The sequence below is a fragment of the Saccostrea echinata genome, unplaced genomic scaffold, assembly GCF_033153115.1.
Source record: "Saccostrea echinata isolate AGI-Se365-2 ecotype Australia unplaced genomic scaffold, CSIRO_AGI_Sech_v1 ptg000016l, whole genome shotgun sequence".
In the NCBI taxonomy this organism is placed as follows: Eukaryota; Metazoa; Mollusca; class Bivalvia; order Ostreida; family Ostreidae; genus Saccostrea; species Saccostrea echinata.
The window spans coordinates 5,414,562-5,434,307 of record NW_026889765.1 but is presented as its reverse complement, the minus strand read 5'-3'; the positions used below and the strand labels follow the sequence as shown (position 1 = coordinate 5,434,307).

The 19,746-nt window shown below is 34.4% G+C and overlaps 1 protein-coding gene across 1 annotated transcript; it reads right to left on the bottom strand.

Annotated features, from left to right (window-relative positions):
* Nucleotides 1-914: 914 nt before the first annotated feature.
* On the bottom strand, nt 915-19,589 carry LOC133188373 (glycine--tRNA ligase-like). The gene is made up of 17 exons (XM_061323763.1): nt 19,331-19,589; nt 16,108-16,209; nt 14,605-14,704; nt 14,217-14,358; nt 12,508-12,596; nt 11,162-11,238; nt 10,224-10,369; nt 9,813-9,962; nt 8,986-9,148; nt 8,595-8,759; nt 7,972-8,079; nt 7,171-7,316; nt 6,800-6,885; nt 3,786-3,895; nt 3,145-3,238; nt 2,419-2,606; nt 915-1,546 (listed from the first exon to the last, which is right to left on the bottom strand). The coding sequence occupies exons 1-17, from the start codon at nt 19,517-19,519 to the stop codon at nt 1,433-1,435; spliced, it is 2,169 nt and encodes a 722-aa protein (XP_061179747.1). The 5' UTR covers nt 19,520-19,589; the 3' UTR covers nt 915-1,432.
* Between the last annotated feature and the right edge of the window lie 157 nt (nt 19,590-19,746).

Here is a 19,746-nt window from a genome sequence, read left to right as displayed (position 1 = left end):
ATTCACCAAGCCCAAAGGGCGAGGTGAATATTGTACTCCTCTGGTGGTGACTGAAAAAAACAGTAATAAATGTATAATATTTGCCAGTCTTTAACTTCCATAATATTCCTTCAGATAACATTATAAACCAAAACATCGCAACACATTTTGTGTGGCTACACTGTGTTACCATGGTAGCCATGAAAATCATTTTTAGAATTATATTGCCAAAACCTTATTAATTAAGGTCAAATATTTTTATTGTTTTTCTTGTGTTGTTGATTTTGATCATGTAACACCTATTATTAATAAATACTGAGCGTTTTTCGTCATTTTTCAGGATTCAAAATATATTCCAAATGCATTCATGATTACCAGTTAGATATTTATTCCAATATTTTTTTTTTATAGCTCAAGTGACATCAACATGTAATATTTTTGTGACAGTGATTCCTTAATAAAATGTCTTATTCATGTGGTTACATTTTTCTTTAAGGAGAAGTGCCAGCAGGGTGATCGAATTGCCTATAGTGCAATATAAGAAAGTGAAATTTTTAATCTCAATTATAATAAAATATTCTTTGATATTTCATTTCACATAAAAATGTATTTTATGTTAAATCTCCAGAATTTACTACAATCATACAATGCTTGATATAATTCGCCTATGAAATAGCAACATTACAATCGTTTTTGCATGAATTTGATCAGGTCAAATATTGTGGATTTATACATATAAAAATGGTGTAAAATATGAAATAACATGTGTAAAGCATGTAATAAAAAGAATCTCCCATGGGTGGGAGGTTAGGTAGGTAAACATGTAAGTAAGAAATGACACAAGAGAATTCAGGACATAGGTCTTCCCTCAGGGTGATATTCATAAAAATATCCAAGATACAATGTAAATGCTTAAATTAAAACAACAAATGAAGTTATTTTTCACCAGTTTTATTACTTCATTAGTATTATTCTTTTAATCATAAATTGAGAGTGTATTGAAATTCAGAGATAGATCAAAGACCATACATTGATATTCACCTGAATATTTTACCTTTAGCTTTCTAAAATATTACCTAGATATTACACCTAGTTAAATTTCTTCAAGTTAGTGAAAATTTGAAGATCTTGAAAATTCACAAAGTAACCCAGACCTTTAAAATTTTCAAAATGTACACTGTGAAGAATTAGCCATGCACTGACTTGACTAATAATCATCATAACTTTCAAATGTGCTTTGTGGTATTACAAGCTATAACATAATCACAAAGAAATTTTCACTTCTTCATTTTCTGTCAATAAACAGGTTTTCTCCCTTGTCTGGATTTAATATCTGAATCTTTCATTCCATTACTATCTGTCAGGAAAGGCTGTTTTAGCAAGATATCAATGGCTACTAACATAGAAAATAATTTTGAAACAAAATAATATAAATAGCTAATAAAAATTGTCCTCATTTCTCTTTTGTTGCTTCCTGTTGTTCAAATATGGGGTAGTTATTTAGGACATCCTCCCACGTCCTGACCGCTGTGGACAGGGCCTTCACGATCAAGGGGATTTCCTCCAACTGGTAAAAATAGAACATGACCTCATTATAAACTCAGCTTTTTTTATCTAAAGAATCATTTAAACTGCAGTTATTTAGTTAACATGTAGTAGTCAACTGTGAATATTTGCATTAAAAATAAGTAAATTTAATGATTCCAGGTCAGACACTAAAAACAGTTGAATAATATCTCAAACTTCAAATTCTCAAACACCATGGATATGTAAAAGCGATTTCAAAGTCGCCAACAACTTAATATGTTTTAAACCTTGATATCTCAACTCATCAGATATCTGGAAGTTTTTTTCCTAGGTCCAATCAGGTTTGAAATAACCAGGTTTGACTGTATACATTGCACAGAGGATTTAAGCACAAGATAGCATCTCTTTGTACAATAATTTGTGTATTTTCAATAAAATGGAGAGGACCCCCACCCCCCTCCCCCTGATAATGAAGTTCCTGGAAATAGTCAATTGCATCTACTGTATTAAAACTTTCCATACTGATAACATTGCACCTTACTGTACAAGTATATATATTACATTACATATACACTGATGTTAGCTGCTAAAACAATTGCGTTATGGCCAAGTCATAAATTATTCATCTTCTTACATGTGCATCCATGGGCACTAGCTAATATATTTGCCCATGTTCTTTTTTGATCCACAAACATAATCCAGAAAGGTCCAAATACAGTCAATCCTCATTATCTCAAATTCTAAGGGACAAAGAGAAAAGATTTCCAAGGGTTCAAGATACTGAAGTTAAAGTATATAAAGAAAATGTGTTTGGAACTTCTAACTCATTTTGACATATCCACAGTATTCGAGATATTGAGATTCGAGATACCAAAATTCAACTGTATTTATCTAATTGCTGGTTAAACTTACTGGTGCTCGGATCTGTTTCATGGAGTCCCTTTCTCGTAGTGTGGCTGTGTGGGGGGCATTCAATGTGTCAAAATCTATGGTCACACCATATGGTATAGCAATGGCATCTGTCCTGGCATATCGTTTTCCTATGGAGCCACTGCTGTCGTCTACGCGGTGAGAGATGTCATTCAGAGTCAAGGCCTTGGCTAAAAAAGTTCAAACAAGTAGTGTTCACTCTCTGACAAAAAAAAGTTCAAATAAAAATAAATCACTAAGATGGATATTTTACAACATATGTACAGTATATACATGTACCGGTATGTATGTTAATTAAATGATTACATTTTACATGACAGTCAGCAAGTTAAAACTTGTCTCACTCAAAGCATCTTCAACTACACCGAAACTTGCTTATACATGTAGCCAGGGATTAACACTTTTGATTCCTTAAAAACATAATTTGTTTTATCTGTCAGTAATAAGTTTATAACACATTTTAAAACTACAGGAAATGAAATTCACTTCGCTTTAAGCATGAATTCATTATAAGCAAGTTCACTGTAATCAGGTTTTAATGAACAAATCTGAAAGGCTAAAAAAAATTTTTTTGCCTAAATCATTGTAAATCTACATGTACATCATATTGAGCACAATAGCAAACATTTTTTCCTTTTCTGTTTCAATTTAATGGTCAACTGTGCTATTATAAACTAAAGAATCATGTATAACAATGTAAATACTTACAGAGCTCTCTGACAAACGGTATGAAGCTATCCTTGTTACTGAGGGGCAGGACAGAGCATTTATAGGGAGCAATAATGGCAGGAAGTGAAAAATACTGCAAAAAATTAGGGATCAGTATCAAACATTCTATGGATTTAAACATAATCAACCAGCATTTTCTGAAGTAAACTGAAAAGATTTCAACACATTTATTACAAAAGATTGAATATTAAAACATTATCTCACAAATTTAGCAATATAGGAATTTTTTCTATTGAAAAGAGGGGGATAACTCTTGAGTATTCTTTTTTTTTTTTTATAAAAAGTGAATATATTGAAATGCCATTGTCCTTCAATGATGTACAGGCAAAAATAGAACAATCTAAATTTAGTTATTATATTTAGTTACTGTAGATCCCTTTATTTTCGCGACACCTTATTTTCGCAATATAGCTATTTGGTATTTATAAGCGAGACAAAATTTTCGCGAGCTACGCTCTTTGTTGTATATAATCTTTAACAAATATATGCAAGAATAAAATTTTCACGAGCAGACAGACTCGCGTAATTACGCGAAAATAAAAGTTCTCACGAATAAAAAGTGATTTACAGTATTATCATGACAAAAAATGAGTCCTTGTTGTGTCTGTTAAAACACTTACCGATCTCTGTTCATCACCATCTCGTATTTTAAAGTTGTGTTCAAACATGGCGTACATGACACGACCAATCCCAAACGAGGGTTCTATAACTGAGGGCACCAATTCTTCAACTGTGACAATCAATGTATAAAAATTAAGAGGTATGTAATTATGCACATGAGAGAGAAAGAATGTTATTTTCATCCCCCATGTTTCTTTCACTTTAACCACACAACTGTTGCATAAACAGGGAGATAAATTAATCTCTGTTAAATTTATGACTTTCACAGTTACAAAAGTTATTTCCCTTTTTGGGGTAAATATGGAGTCAATCAGCGTAACCCACTGTTTTACCTTTATAATATTACTAACTTTATGGGACAGTGTCATACAAATTAAATCTACATGTATAGGTTCACTATGTTTTCTTTCATGCCCCATCCATATCATGGCAATAGAGGAACAGTACAAAAGAGTCTGAAAGATATTTTCAGGGAAGTTACAAAGGATAATAGTGAGAAAAATGAGCTACCGCCAACAAAAAAAAGATAACTCTTAAGAATGTGAAAGTTGTCTACTTATCACATTTGCAATTTGCATACTGATGAAAAGGGGTAAAAATGAAACAGGAAACAGAAATTTTCCATGCATACAGTATCTGTTGTTTTTAAGGACATACACAATGTAGTTTTGAGCTCTAATTTCTTATTCTTTATATAATTAAAGAGTAACACATGAATTTTCATCACTTGATATCTATTCAAAACTCATGGTAATGTATTACACTATACTAATTTTTTGTCTAAGAACTTCTTGTAGTACTATGATTTTGAATTAAGAATTTCTTGAAAAATTACAAAGTAAAGTACAGTTGAACTTCGGTATCTCGAACACGGATATCTCCAATACAGTGGAATTGATTGGAAAGTCCCAAGCCCTTTTTCTTTAAGTATTTTACCCCCAATATCTCGAAACCACGGATATCTCGCAGTTTTTTCTTGGTCCCATCGAGTTCAAGATAACGAGGTTTGACTGTACAGGGGTCAAAGAGTTGTAAGGTACATTGCATGCAACCTTAAGTTAGGGTAAAAGTAAACAAGAGGCCCAAGGGCCTTAACGGTCACCTGAGTATAATACAACAATTTAGAAGTTAAATACACTGATAGATGAAGCATTGTTGCCCTAGCCCCCCCCCCCCAAGAACCCCAAAAACTGAGGCCATATATTTAAAAATTTTGGAAGAGGCATCCTTGTCTATCATAATCATGCACTTAGTTTGTTTAAATAATCTCCAGTAGCAGAGAAGAAGTTTTTCAAAGAATCAATGCATTTTCACTATATAATCAATAGAGCCCCGCCCTAACACCAGAACCCCTGACCCTGGGGCCATGAAATTCACAATTTTTGAAAAGGCATCCCTATGCGTTTAAATAGTCTCCAGTAGCAGAGAAGAAGATTTTCAAAGAATCAATGCATTTTCACTATATAATCAATACAGCCCTGCCCTAACACCAGAACCCCTGACCCTGGGGCCATGAAATTCACAATTTTTGAAAAGGCATCCTTATGCATCATAACCATGCACTTAGTTTGTTTAAATAATACCCAGGAGCAGAGAAGAAGATTTTCAAAAAATTAAAGCATTTTCACTATATAATCAATACAGCCCCGCCCTAACACCAGAACCCCTGACCCAGGGGCCATGGCTTTCACAATTCTGGAAGAGGTCCACCTCCTCCTCATAACTATGTACTTAGTTACTTTATTAAATACCCAGGAGCAAAGAAGAAGATATTCAAAGAATTAATGCTTTTTCACTATATAATTTATAGAGCCCCGCCCTAACACCAGAACCCCTGACCCTGGGGCCATGAATTTCACAATTTTGGAAGAGGCACTCTTGCTCATCATAACTATGTACTTAGTTCCTTTATTTAATACCCAGGAGCAGAGAAGAAGATTTTCAAAGAATTAATGCATTTTCACTATATAATCAATACAGCCCCGCCCTAACACCAGAACCCCTGACCCTGGGGCCATGAAATTCACAATTTTGGAAGAGGCACTCTTGCTCATCATAACTATGTACTTAGTTCCTTTATTTAATACCCAGGAGCAGAGAAGAAGATTTTCAAAGAATTAATGCATTTTCACTATATAATCAATACAGCCCCGCCCTAACACCAGAACCCCTGACCCTGGGACCATGAATTTCACAATTTTGGAAGAGGCACTCTTGCTCATCATAACTATGTACTTAGTAACTTTATTTAATACCCAGGAGCAGAGAAGAAGATTTTCAAAGAATTTATGCACTTTCACTATATGATCAATACAGCCCTGCCCTAACACCAGAACCCCTGACCCTGGGACCATGAATTTCACAATTTTGGAAGAGGCACTCTTGCTCATCATAACTATGTACTTAGTAACTTTATTTAATACCCAGGAGCAGAGAAGAAGATTTTCAAAGAATTTATGCACTTTCACTATATGATCTATATAGCCCCACCCTGGGTTCTACTTTCACTATATGATCTATATAGCCCCACCCTGGGGCCAGAACCCCTGACCCTGGGGCCATGAATTTCACAATTTTGGTAGAGGGCTCAATGCTTATTACAATGATGCCAACAGTTTGACTGCTTCATGTCCGGGAGTAAAGAAGAAGATTTTTAAAGATTGCATTATTTTTGGTGGTTTTAGCCCCACCCCTCAGGCCCCGGGGGGGGGGGGGGGGGGGGGGGGGGCAGGGACCATGAAATTCACAATTTTTGTTCCCCTTCACCCATAGATGCTATATACCAAATTTGGTTGAAATTGGTTGAGCGGTTCTAGAGAAGAAGTTAAAAATGTTCAAAAGTTAACGCACGACGGACGACGCACAACGACGGACAAAAACAGATAGCAATAGGTCACCTGAGTGACTCAGGTGACCTAATAACCTGCTGAAAAATTCAAACTCACAGATATTGGAGAAGAACTATAATAAAGCCAACCCCCATTGATTTGTAGGGAAGTAATAATTCACCTACCATGTACTTTTTTCTTGTATCGTTTGACCGCTATCATGTCTGGTTTAAGTGTAAAGGTTTGTTCACCAACTGTTATCTGAGATTCACTGAAAAAAAAAGAGAAAAAAACTAAAATGTGAACAATTTCAACAAACATGTACCATGCAGGGCAGAATTTGACAGTCATGGCTTTTAAAGTCAACCATCCCTGAGAAGTTTATCTCTCATTTCAGATATGTCTTGGGCATGGACACATCTTTGTCTCAAAAAAATCAATCATTTAATTGACAGTGATTGCTATAAATTAAATACATCAGCAAAAAAGCTTCATTTTGATCTCTGGGTTTGCCTTGTTATATTTTTAGACGTGAAACATGCATATTAACACCCACCCATTGCTGGAAAAGTCATTCTCTATTTTATCACAGTCCGCAGAAGTTAGTCCAGCAAGATACTCTCCGATTACTTTTGCATCTTTCTTGAAAACTTTACCCAGAGTTCCTTTATTAGACGTACATTCCACAACATCCACATCTTTGTATGTCGTGTTAAGGATAACAAATAATTTTTTTCCCTTGCTACCAAAATAATACCGGTTAAACATAATTATAATATTGCCATCATGCAACATTTTGAGTACTAAATTACAGCATTATTGATCATTATATCTACAGCTGCTTCATAAAACAGTAAAAAATTCTACAGATCAAACCTTTCACTGTGTATTAGGTTACTTTTTGTACACAGCCCAATGATTATACATGTAATCTATGTGTTATTAATATATAAAAATCTTAAATTCTCTAAATTTTAATCTGTTCAAATTTCCTAAAAATTATCATATTGTAAAAACTGTCTAATCCGACACCTAGCTGTGTGAATTCTTTGTTTCTATTCCTACTTTACTTTTTTCCACCTTCTTTACACTGTTCAATCCGATAACCTGTCTCTTAATTCTGACACAAAATTTGTGTTCAAGTGTATGTCAGATTAGACAGGTGTATCATTGTATAATACACTAAACTCACATGAAAATAAGCAAAATTTTGCAAATGCTAATGCACAAAATTTGCTTTCGAGAAGCTCAACAAGCAACTAATTTATGTGAATATTCCATAATTGCACCAAAATGGCAAAGTTTAATCTAACTGAACTACATGTACATGTAATTTCTCTGATAAATTAAAGGATATGGGTGTTTGAAGCCTTTTTTCTGCCACTAATCTGGTTCCTGTGGCCTTTGTATGCTGGTTCAAGTCATAACAGGATCTGTCTGCACATCCCACACACTCCACCCAGCCCTGAAAATGAACCAGCCGGTCATGTTTTAAACTTTCTTCTTCATCTATTTTATGCTAGAAATTAATTATTCAACATAAAATGTGAGAGACAATGTCAAAATAACAGTATATTCTATCTCCTTGTGATATTCAGAAGAGCTGAACAATTAAAAATCTGCTTAAACTATGCATACTTTAATTTTACATGGAGTCTTAAATTGTAAAAAGTATATAAACCAAACAAAACAATAAACACTTTTTTTTCAAAATATAATTTTTTTTTATTGGTTGAATTGATTATGTAGAGCCTAAATAGAGTTGTTCCCCTTCCTAACTACATGGAATGCTAGATATAACAAGTATATTTCTGTCAAATTTCATTCTATGAAGATAAAATTCAATTTGACTTTACTGCTTAAAACTTCCTTGATACCTGCTTGACCTCCACTGCCTTAAAAATGCTTGAAAATTTTTAGACCTTCACATAAAGAAATAAAACAGTTATATATTGTCTATCACAATTACTCCTCACTTACATAAGTAGTTTTGCACTCCGCGTCCCAGCAATCACACGCGTAATGAGCCATCTCATTAGACATGTGTTGTCGGAATCTCAGCTTTTTCTTGTCAATGCCACACCTCAGCATAAATAATTGGATCCTCCCCATAAAATAACCGAGTGTTTCATTGGCTATCAGTTTCTGAAAAAGGAAACACTTTCAGCTAATATAAAACAACACGGACAAAAAAATATTGAATAAAACGTTTCCTTCCATTTATTTATGTCTTTGGAAAGATGAGATCCATTGAGAAGAATAATGGAGCTTGCTTTAAGAAAAAATTACCTTCAACAAGTACACCTAATCTAAATGGCAGATCATTTAACTCTTTCAAGACACAATCCACCACTAAGGATCCACCACTTACCTGTTTCACGGCCTCCCCCAGTTTCCACACCTGAGGGGATTTACCATCCATCTGATTACATGCAGAGTATAACACCACATCTAGATCCGCCACTGTATGGAACTTTGGGTGGTCTTTCAGAACAGGATCACAGAAATGTTCTATTTCAGCCATTGTGAACTCCCTGTAAAATGTGGATTCAAATAATAAAATAGTTTGTACAAACATTTTATTTTTGGCACCAAAGTTTACTTGATTGCGTTCAACATTACATGTATATCAAAATTTGGTCTGATGATCAAACCTTAAAAATGTTGTTGGAAAAGATGCTCTTACATGTATATACAGCCTAATCCACATACATTTATATAGAAATTGCTTACTTTGAAATATTGCTGATTTTGAAGTAAAACTCAATCCCCAGTTTCAGTTTCTCATTATCTTTGCAATAAAATATCGGACTTTTTTCAAATAAATCTTAAATGAAGAAACTATTTCAATTCACTTCTGAAGTGTCATAAATTTAACTGTGTATTGTTTATGTTGATTCAGGTTTGTCTTCGTGTTTTTCAGATCTTGGTCAGGATTTTAAAACGTCTTCATAGACCCATTTAGCTTATTTTGAACTTCGGTTATATTGAAAAAAAAATGTGTTGGACCCTCGCTCACCTGAGAACTTTGGCTAGGAAAAGCAGAAATCAGCCTTCGGCTCAGGTGAGCTAACCAGTATTTTTTAACAAGTGGACACTTCTTAAAATTCATTTAATAAACAGCCAAAGAGATTTTAAGGTAAAAACAATGATGTTCTCAGGTAAATCATTGTTTACATAATTTCTTCATCTCCTTACCTGACTCTTAATAGTCCAGATCTAGGTGAAATTTCATTTCTGAAGGCGTTACCGATCTGAGCCGCAGCAAAAGGGAGCTTGCCCTGGTTAAAATTCAGAAGTCTCTTGAAATTAACGAAAATACCCTGAGCTGTCTCTGGACGGAGGTACCTGTCAATATGAAAAAAAGATCTCATTTTTTAAGAAAATTAACTTTTACATCCTTCAAATAAAAAGATTTATCTCCCCTACAAATGACTGAACTTAAATTTGAAATTTCACTATCACAATTTTTGCTCTTCCAAGAAAGAAGCATTTAATATATAGCTGTATACAAAGTTTACTTGCACAAATCTCAAAGTTTATAAATATATAATACATCTAAAACTCCAGAAAGGATAATTTCTTAATTAATCAAAATAAAATCTTTACCCTTTTATGTGCCCAGTGGGTCCAATGGCAGTGGAAAACATTAAATTAAATTCCATTGGATCTGACAGGTCATTATTTGTGAGGGGGGCCTTCATGTTGTACTGTGCAATGGTTTTTCCCATATCCTCCATTGACATTCCATCAATCTGAAATAGTGGCTTAGATATACAAAGTGGTTTGGTCTCCATGAATGAACGGTATCTAATGATTAATTAGTTAATTTCTTAATAATTTACAAGTATCATCATTTTAAAATACATATTTCAAGCATGATGATTGTACATATCTACTCGTTAAGGTACACCTACATGTCTCTAGGTCTTCTAAAATTTTAGATTTTTTCACCTGTTTTGATCATTGACAATACATCTTGAGGTAATTTAAGAAACAGGTATGTCCAAATCTTTTTCTTTTCTTTAATGTCATTCAAACATAGAGTGTTTGCTGAAAATGTGTTGCCTGCAGGTATTTCCGTGAGTTTGATTAATCAATTAGACACACAGATAGATAGACAGCTAGCAGACAGACAGATAGACAGCTAGACAGACAGATAGACAGCTAGCAGACAGACAGACAGACATACAGACAGCTTGCAGACAGACAGACAGATAGACAAAGTGATCTCTATGTGGCTGCAAGCCCTGCAGATAGCACAATAAAGACACAATGACAGTACAAGGGACTTCAAAATTTTTGACACTAGTGAAAGCGTAATAGACATTGGGAAAAGTTAAATTTAACAATTCAGTTCAAGTATATATTGAGAAATAATTTCAAGAAAAAAATCTTTTAGGAGACAAAATCTCAAAGAAACTTCGGTTTGTTAAGAATGTTCGTCTACAGTATTGTTAAGAACATTGGCCTATTGTAAATTGTAAACTGTACACAAATCCACTGGAATGTGGATTGGAGTAGAAACAGTTAGAATGAAGTATTACCAGTGGCATCAGCTTCTTAATTTCTGTCTTCTTTTCTGCATCCACTTTTTTATCTGCTAACATCTTTTCAAATGTGGCTATGAGAAAGATAAAATAAACAGAAAACAGATCATGAAACATATCCTTAATTCTTGATCAAATTCTGTATTTAGAGCAGCTTAATAGGGTTCATAGAGACTTGACCAACAGGGGGTTCATAGAGACTTTACTTAGTCGAGAGTTCATAGAGACTTGACTAAGTAGAGGTTTCACAGATACTTTACTGAGCAGATCATAAAGACTTGATCAAGTAGGGGGTTCATAGAGACTTCACTAAGTAAGAGGTTTGTAGAGACTTCACTTACCGTATATACTCGCCTATAAGTCGGTCCGCCTATAAGTCGGTTGTATTTTTTAGGTTATTTTGGAGGGATTTGCCATTGACCCGCTTATAAGTCGGTACAACTTTTTGCCAGAATCAGTTGACAATTTCAAATCAATGCTCTGATGTTTTACCATGATTTCGATTAATATTTTTGGAAATGACGCCGATATTTAATTTTAAATCATTAAGAAAAATACATAATTCACACTTAAGATAAAACTTAAGTTATTAAAATATGTAAATAATGGTACTTTATGCATAACCTTAGAATACATCAATGATATAATATATCCGGACTTTGTTCAACGATAATCATGGGAAATGTTTATAAAATATTACATTTCGTCATCCAGAAAAATACTAATCTTTTTTATGACTCGCCTATAAGTCGGACATAGAGTTTTGGACCAAAATTAAACTCCCAAAAAACCGACTTATAGGCGAGTATATACGGTAGTAGGGAGTTCATAGACACTTTACTTAGTAGAATGTACATTGAAGATCTGTGAATTAAAGCACTTCTTAATTATAATGCCTAATAATTTAAAGCTTTGCAACATATGTTTAACCTAAAAATATTTTCTAAAACTCAAAGAACAGCAGTAAAATTCAAAGACTATCTAAAACCTACATGACTGTATTTGAACTACATGTATATAGTACAGAACATGTATTTCTTAATGAAAAAGAAGAATCACATCCTAAATAAATACAGTTAAACTTTGACATCTGAAACTCTGTCCAACAGAAAAAAAATCACAACATCAGCAGTTGGAACTATGGGCTCCTGAGGCTTGTTCAATAGAGCGAATGTTTGCGAGTGCTTGAGAACAATTCTGTTGGAGGGATAAGGAATTTTGGTGAGCGCTCGAGAATGTTTGCTCTGTTGAGCAAGCCTCTGGTATTACACATATGGGCATTCAAGATAAGTAAGTTCAGCTGTACTTGAATAGCTAACTGCTGATTTCCTCGTTGCTCCTACCTTCAATCAGATGGTCTGCTCTGTAACAGTCTCCTGTCTTCAGATCTTTTACCATGGTGTCCTGGAACCTCTCTACGTGGCCGGAGGCTCTGTGAATAAAAAATGTGAAGTGTAATAAAAATAGGACTATAACTCGGTGAACAACGGACTCACAGCATATGACATAATTAGCATGATAAGAGTTGTATACTAGTATGTCTTTGCATGATCTCAGACATTTTTTGCTCACCTGAGCTGAAAGCTCAAGTGAGCTTTTCTGATCACCCGTTATCCATCTGTCTGTAAACTTTTCACATTTTCGACTTCTTCTCAGGAACCACTGGGCCAATTTTAACTTAACTTGGTACAAAGCATCCTTGGGTGAAGGGATGTTTAAACTGTTAAAATGAAGGGCCAAGACCCCTTCAAAGGGGAGTTAATCAAGAAAAGACAAAAAATGAGTGGGGTCATTAAAAAATCTTCTTCTCAAGAACCACTGGGCCAGAAAAGCTGAAACTTAAGTGGAAGCATCCTGGGGTAGTGTAGATTCTAAATTGTTCAAATCATGACCCCCGGGGGTAGGGTGGTGCCACAATAGGGAATCCAAGTTTTACACTGAAATATGCAGAAATTTTTTTTAAAAAATCTTCTTCTTAAGAACCACTGGACCAGAAAAGCTGAAACTTATGTGGAAGCATTCTGGAGTAGTTTTGATTCTAAACTGTTCAAATCATGACCCCTGGGGGTAGGGCCACAATAAGTACTACAGGGGGGGGGGGGGGGATCAGGTGAAAAACACCAAGGCCAAATTTACTCAGGTGAGCGTTGTGGCCCATGGGCCTCTTGTTTAATTATACCTATATGTGGTTAAAAGTTTTTTTTTGTAAACTTTTATAGAAAATTCACTGTTAAAAAGCAAATTTGACTAAGGAACATTAATAAAAGAAAATCAGTATGTACACAGGAAATTTCTCCATTGGTCAGAAACAACATCAAAAAATTTTTCTCCACAAAATGTTGTAAACTACTTCTAAAATTCTTTGTCTAAATTTATAAAATTAATGTTGTTAATCAATGAAGTTAATTAACAAGCCTGAGTTCCATCTGACTTACACTGAGACTGGCTCTAAGATGAGCATGAAGCATGACTAACATTAAGTCTAGCTCTAGGATCAGCATGGAGAACAACACTAAAACTGGTTCTGGGGTCAGCATGGAGCATACCTTACACTAAAACTGGCTCTGGGGTCAGCATGGAGCATGACTTACACTAAAACTGGCTCTGGGGTCCGCATGGAGCATGACTTACACTTAAACTGGATCTGAGGTAAGCATGGAGCATGACTGGGATCAGCATGGAGCATGACTTACATTAATGCTGGCTCAGGATCAGCATGGAGCATGACTTACACTTAGACTGATTCCAGGGTCAGCCTGGAGCATGACTCAAGCTAAGACTGGCTCCAAGTTCTGCATGGAGCTTGACTTACTCTAAGACTGGCTCTGAGATCAGCATGGAGCATGACCTACACTAAGACTAGTTCCAAGGTCAGCATGGAGCATGACTTACACTAAAACTGGCTCTATGGTCAGCATGGAGCATGACTTGCACTAAAACTGATTCCAGGGTCAGCATGAAGCATGACTTACACTAAGACTGGCTCTGGGATCAGCATGGAGCATGACCTACACTAAGACTGGCTCTGGGGTCAGCATAGAGCATGACTTACACTAAGACTGGCTCTGGGGTCAGCATGGAGCAGTCCACCTCCAGCATCTGTTCCTCCAAGATAAAGAAGTTCCTCCAAGCTTGGAGGAGGTTAGCTTTGACTGCACACCCCATGGGGCCAAAGTCATACAGGCCATTCACACCTACAAGGCAAAAGGAGATTCACAAGTCATAAGAAGAATTTTTTAAGGTAATTTAAAGTCATTTCTCCTGTGCACATGAAAAATGTCCATTGGCAAATGTAATAGAATATTAGAGAATACTATATATTTTTTGAAGGGTAAAAGGCATTTTTGGGAGAAAAGAAATATTCATTTTTTCTTCACTCATTTAACTTGAATTTATAAAGGACACATTTGAAATTTTGTTAACATGTTTGAATTTCTTGCCTCCATAAATTGAAAATGACTGATCAAAAAAGAATTTCTGCTTCAGTAAATCTTCCATTTTTCCTCGATCTATATTATCTTTGGCCCCAAGGTCAAGTTCCTGTAATGATTAAAAATAATTCAAGGCAATCATATACTGTCTAGTAAAAGACTATAAAAAAAGAAAAATTTCTTAAATTTTACATAATATTTGTACAGGAAAAATATTAAATATCATTTCTTCTAATTAAGGATGGATTCTTGTCAGCATTTAACGTCATCAATGGGTCTCCATAAATTATGCAAGTCGTAAAATGCAAATGCACAAGTATTAGTGTTTCATGATTTATAATTCAAGATACCAAAAACATACACTTGAAATAACATTTGAAATTTGAAATTAAAAAAGCCGAATGCCTTCATCCTAAGCTTTAAGCCTTCTGTATGTCTATGTCAGGACAGTGTCTACTTGTGCTATGATTTCTACCTGTCTTGTGCTATGATGTTTACCTGCCTATGCTTCTTTGATATATTAAAATGAATGTGTCTTCTAGTGCCTTCTGTAGGTCTATCAAAACAATGTCTACCTGTTTTGTGCTACGATATCTTCTTGTCTGTGCTGTGATATATTTACCTTGTCTTCTAGTGAGTTCTTCCTGTGCTTTAACTCAGCCTTCTGTATGTCTATGTCAGTACAGTGTCTACTTGTCTTGTGCTGTGATGTCTACTTGTCTTGTGCTGTGATGTCTCTGCTGTGACATACTTATCTTGTCCTCTAAGTGACTTCTTCCTGTGCTTTAACTCAGACACAGTCTTCTGTATGTCTATTTCAGAAAAGTGTCTTCTTTTCTTGTGCTATGATGTCTACCTGTCTTGTGCTATGATGTCTACCTGTCTTGTGCTGTCTTCTTGCCTGTGCTGTGACATATTTACCTTTTCTTCTAGTGTCTTCTTCCTGTGCTTTAACTCAGCCTTCTGTATGTTTATGTCAGTAAAGTGTCTACTTGTCTTGCTCTGTGATGTCTACTTGTCTTGTGCTGTGATGTCTGTGCTGTTACATATTTACCTTGTCTTCTAGTGTCTTCTTCCTGTGCTTTAACTCAGACACAGCCTTCTGTATGTCTGTGTCAGTATAGTGTCTACTTGTTTTCTGCTGTGATGTCTGTGCTGTGAGATAATTACCTTGTCTTCTAGTGTCTTCTTCCTGTGCTTTAACTCAGACACAGCCTTCTGTATGTCTGTGTCAGTACAGTGTCTACTTGTCTTGTGCCGTGATGTCTGTGCTGTTACATATTTACCTTGTCTTCTAGTGTCTTCTTCCTGTGCTTTAACTCAGCCTTCTGTATGTCTATGTCAGTACAGTGTCTTCTTGTCTTGTGCTGTGATGTCTGTGCTATTACATATTTACCTTGTCTTCTAGTGTCTTCTTCCTGTGCTTTAACTCAGACACAGCCTTCTGTATGTCTATGTCAGTACAGTGTCTACTTGTCTTGTGCTGTGATGTCTGTGCTATTACATATTTACCTTGTCTTCTAGTGTCTTCTTCCTGTGCTTTAACTCAGACACAGCCTTCTGTATATCTATGTCAGGAGCCTTTTCTTCTTTTAGCTTCTTCACTATATCTCCCTTATATTACACAAAATATTATAAAATATTCACAAATTCAGTAGAAAAACATCAAAGTTTTAATTATAATCTATGAACACTGTATTCAACATGAAAAATTGAGAGTGAAAAAACACACATAGGCTTTAGTCAATTATTTAGTTCTTTGACTACAAAGCACATCAATGAAGCATGAGATAATTATTTTTAACACTCCTCTAATAAAAAAATTCCCGGATTCTCATCCCCACCTAACCTGATTTTTTTTTTTACCCCGGCCTCAATTTTATAAAATTTCTTTTTTACATTTAAAATTTAACAGTTCGATCTTTGTCTCGATTCTGATCGAGATGGATATATTCAATTTAACGTTAAACTTCTGTTTTTGAAAAATCCTGCAAAAGTTGGCATGATTTTACAGCTGGCAAAATAGTGCTTGCTGCAATATGAATTGGTTTTGAAAGATTGGTGAGGATGTATAGCATGTATAGTAAAAGATATGTACATTTAAGTGGAACTCATGACTTTTATCCAGGCTATGTAATGAATAAAATCTGCACAAATTGATGTTGTCAACAAATTATCTATCCACTGACAGAAATAAAAATTGAAATCTGCCCTAAATTTGTCAATAAATTTGGAAGAGAATAGGAATTTTTTTTTTGTCATGGCTCAATGTACTGTGTCATAATTCACACGGTAAATGCACACCAATTATATTACGTTTTGCTTCATGAAATATATAAATCAATATAATTTAGGTACATGAGCATGATAAAGCATGAAATTAAAAGATAGGCCATAATGAAATTAGTGCTTGTTTGGAATTGCCTGCCACCTCACTGAAATAACCTCCTCCTGAAAAAACTTTATACACCGAAAATTAGATTTTTTTTTCATCTGATGAATTCTTGGTCTATTATCAAATGCACTGCCAAAACACTTATTAATTAGCATCCATTCAGATCTATGGAAAAAAAAAACCCAAAAAAAAACCAGGGTTCCTGGCTTGATGGGAGTTTTTTTTTTAACAAAAACTCAGAAAATAAAGTGTTCACTGTTTCTTGCAATTGTTATCATCAGTTTTTAATTAACTTCAATTTGGAAAAAATAATATTCCTCCCTCCCTCTTGGGTCTGAAATACCCCAGGCAGTAATTCAAACATTCTTTTTTTAGGTAAAAGCCTTGCATACTCGATCAATGTCATCATGTAAGACTTAGTGAAACATGACACTCTGCAATTCGTTGTTGAGATATAAAAATTAAAATTTAAGTATTTTATTATACAATATCAAATTAATAACTTTATTCCAAATTAATTTTGAAAGATATGGCTAGCCAATTTTGAATAAGAACTATTTTAATTGACAGATACTATCAATTGCAATTAAGAGGCAGATTCCTCTGTCCAGTTCCCAAAAGATATAGATAATACCTGCTTGTGTGATCAGAAATACTCTACCAGAAATCTTCTTACACTAAACTCATCAATTAATCTCTAATTCACAGGACAGATGCTTTTATCACTAGAAATATGTCCATAGGACATGAATGCCCCACAGAGGGTATATTAGTAATGCAACATGAAAATTTTCTACTAGTGTATGAAGTTTGATGAGAATATCTTGAATAGTTTCTTTAAAATTGAAATTGAAATCTAAAAAGTTGGATATCTATGATGAATTTTCACCAAATTATGTATAAGTGCATAAGCTTACATAAAAAATTGGATATAGATGATAAATTCTCACTGATATAGATGATAAATTCTCACCAAATTATGTTTTGCATAAGCTTACATAAAAATATCTTAAATGGTTTCTTTAAAACTAAGCAAAATGCAAATTCAAGAAAAGTGAGGTCAAGGTCACAGGAAAGTTCAAGGTCAAAAGTTTTTGATGCAGTTGAATAGCTCTCACTAATTTTAGTATTACCTGGGTAAGGCCATCTTTTACATGTTTTAGGACTGAAACGATTCACCGAAATATCGATATTGTTCAATATCACTGCTCAGTTCAATGTTCGATTCACTATCTCGATTTTTGGTTCAGTACGTTTTTTATAATCGGGTTTGGTTACTCCTTGAAATAGTTCGGGTTCGACCTCATTTTAATAGTTTGACACACACGAGGAAGAAAATTGTGATGGAGAAAGTTTCAGAGCAGGCTGCCACTGCTAGTATTGACACAAACAAAGTGCTCTTTTAATCTACAGAAGCACATTGAGTAAATTAATGCTCTTTATTGTATCACCACCCTTTACTTACCTTTTGAAATCTGAATATGTTTTCTTTACTCTTATGATTTGTTTCTTTTTAAAATGTATCGTATTGAAAAAATTGAATTGTGACACATTAGTATCGCAATACGTACCGTATCGTGGAGTGGGCGTATTGTTTCAGCCCTACCATCTTTATTAAAGATGGCCTTAGCAGGTATTAAATACTAATTTATTATTACAATCTTGGTTGGAACAGTTAATGCTTTTTTATAAATCACTCTGTGGTTTATAAAGCATGAACTTCCCAAATCCAGGTTATCACGGTTATATGTGTATAACTTGGTAACATTTTTACTTTATTTGAATTTTGTTTTATGATAGTAATCATGTTATTATAAACATGGATTATGAATTCTTGGGCCTCTCTCTTGAAAGCAAACATCACAAAATTCTGGGAGATAAATAAAGAAGGTGTGGAAAGCAGCACATCCAGGGATTTTCAGATTTTTTTTTTAAAGATTAACAAAGGTTAATAACTGAAAAGTTATTTTTTTAAAAATTGTAAAAAAAAAAAAAATTGTACATGCCCAACAACTTTTATCTTTAATTTATGTTTTGCTACATGTATGTAAGGTCAACTATGAAGCATTCAAGATTATGAACTTTGGAATATACATGTACCATTACTTAATTCAGCAACAGCTGTACAGTAGTAATTAGGCATGGGAAGATATCTACACATTCTCATGAAAGATTTAAATGGATTTGGTAAAATTAAGATAGGTCAACTCAAGAATTAAGAAAAAGAGGAAAAAAGATTATTTAAACGCGTGTATCGAGTAATGTATAATTCACAACATAAACAATTACATTCATAAACATATGGAACACGTGCATGTTGCATCATTCTTTTTAATTTACCTGTTCTTTTACAGCAACCCTCAGTGGTGCCAGCATTTCCTCTATCTCGTGGTCCATTGTTCCTGTCTGTTTCTCAAATTTTTGAGATATAGGTCTCCGATTTACAGATAGTAAGCTACAACAATGAATGGTCTGTTTTAGGTGAAGAATTAGTGGTCGTGGCCAAATCAACCTCAAGATATGTCTCATGAGATGTTATGGATGATTGACAGCCCGGTGCCACGCTTCCGTCAGTAAAAGTGAAACTGAATTTTAGATGTTCGAGCCCGATCTTTTACAATTTATCAATAAATGTATGTGATTATTTGAAGTCAGATTAATGAATTAATAAAGAAAAAAAGAAAAAACTAAACAAAATTATTTGAGTTGTACATATAATGTATGCATAGTTATGTAACAAATATTTTAAGAAGAAG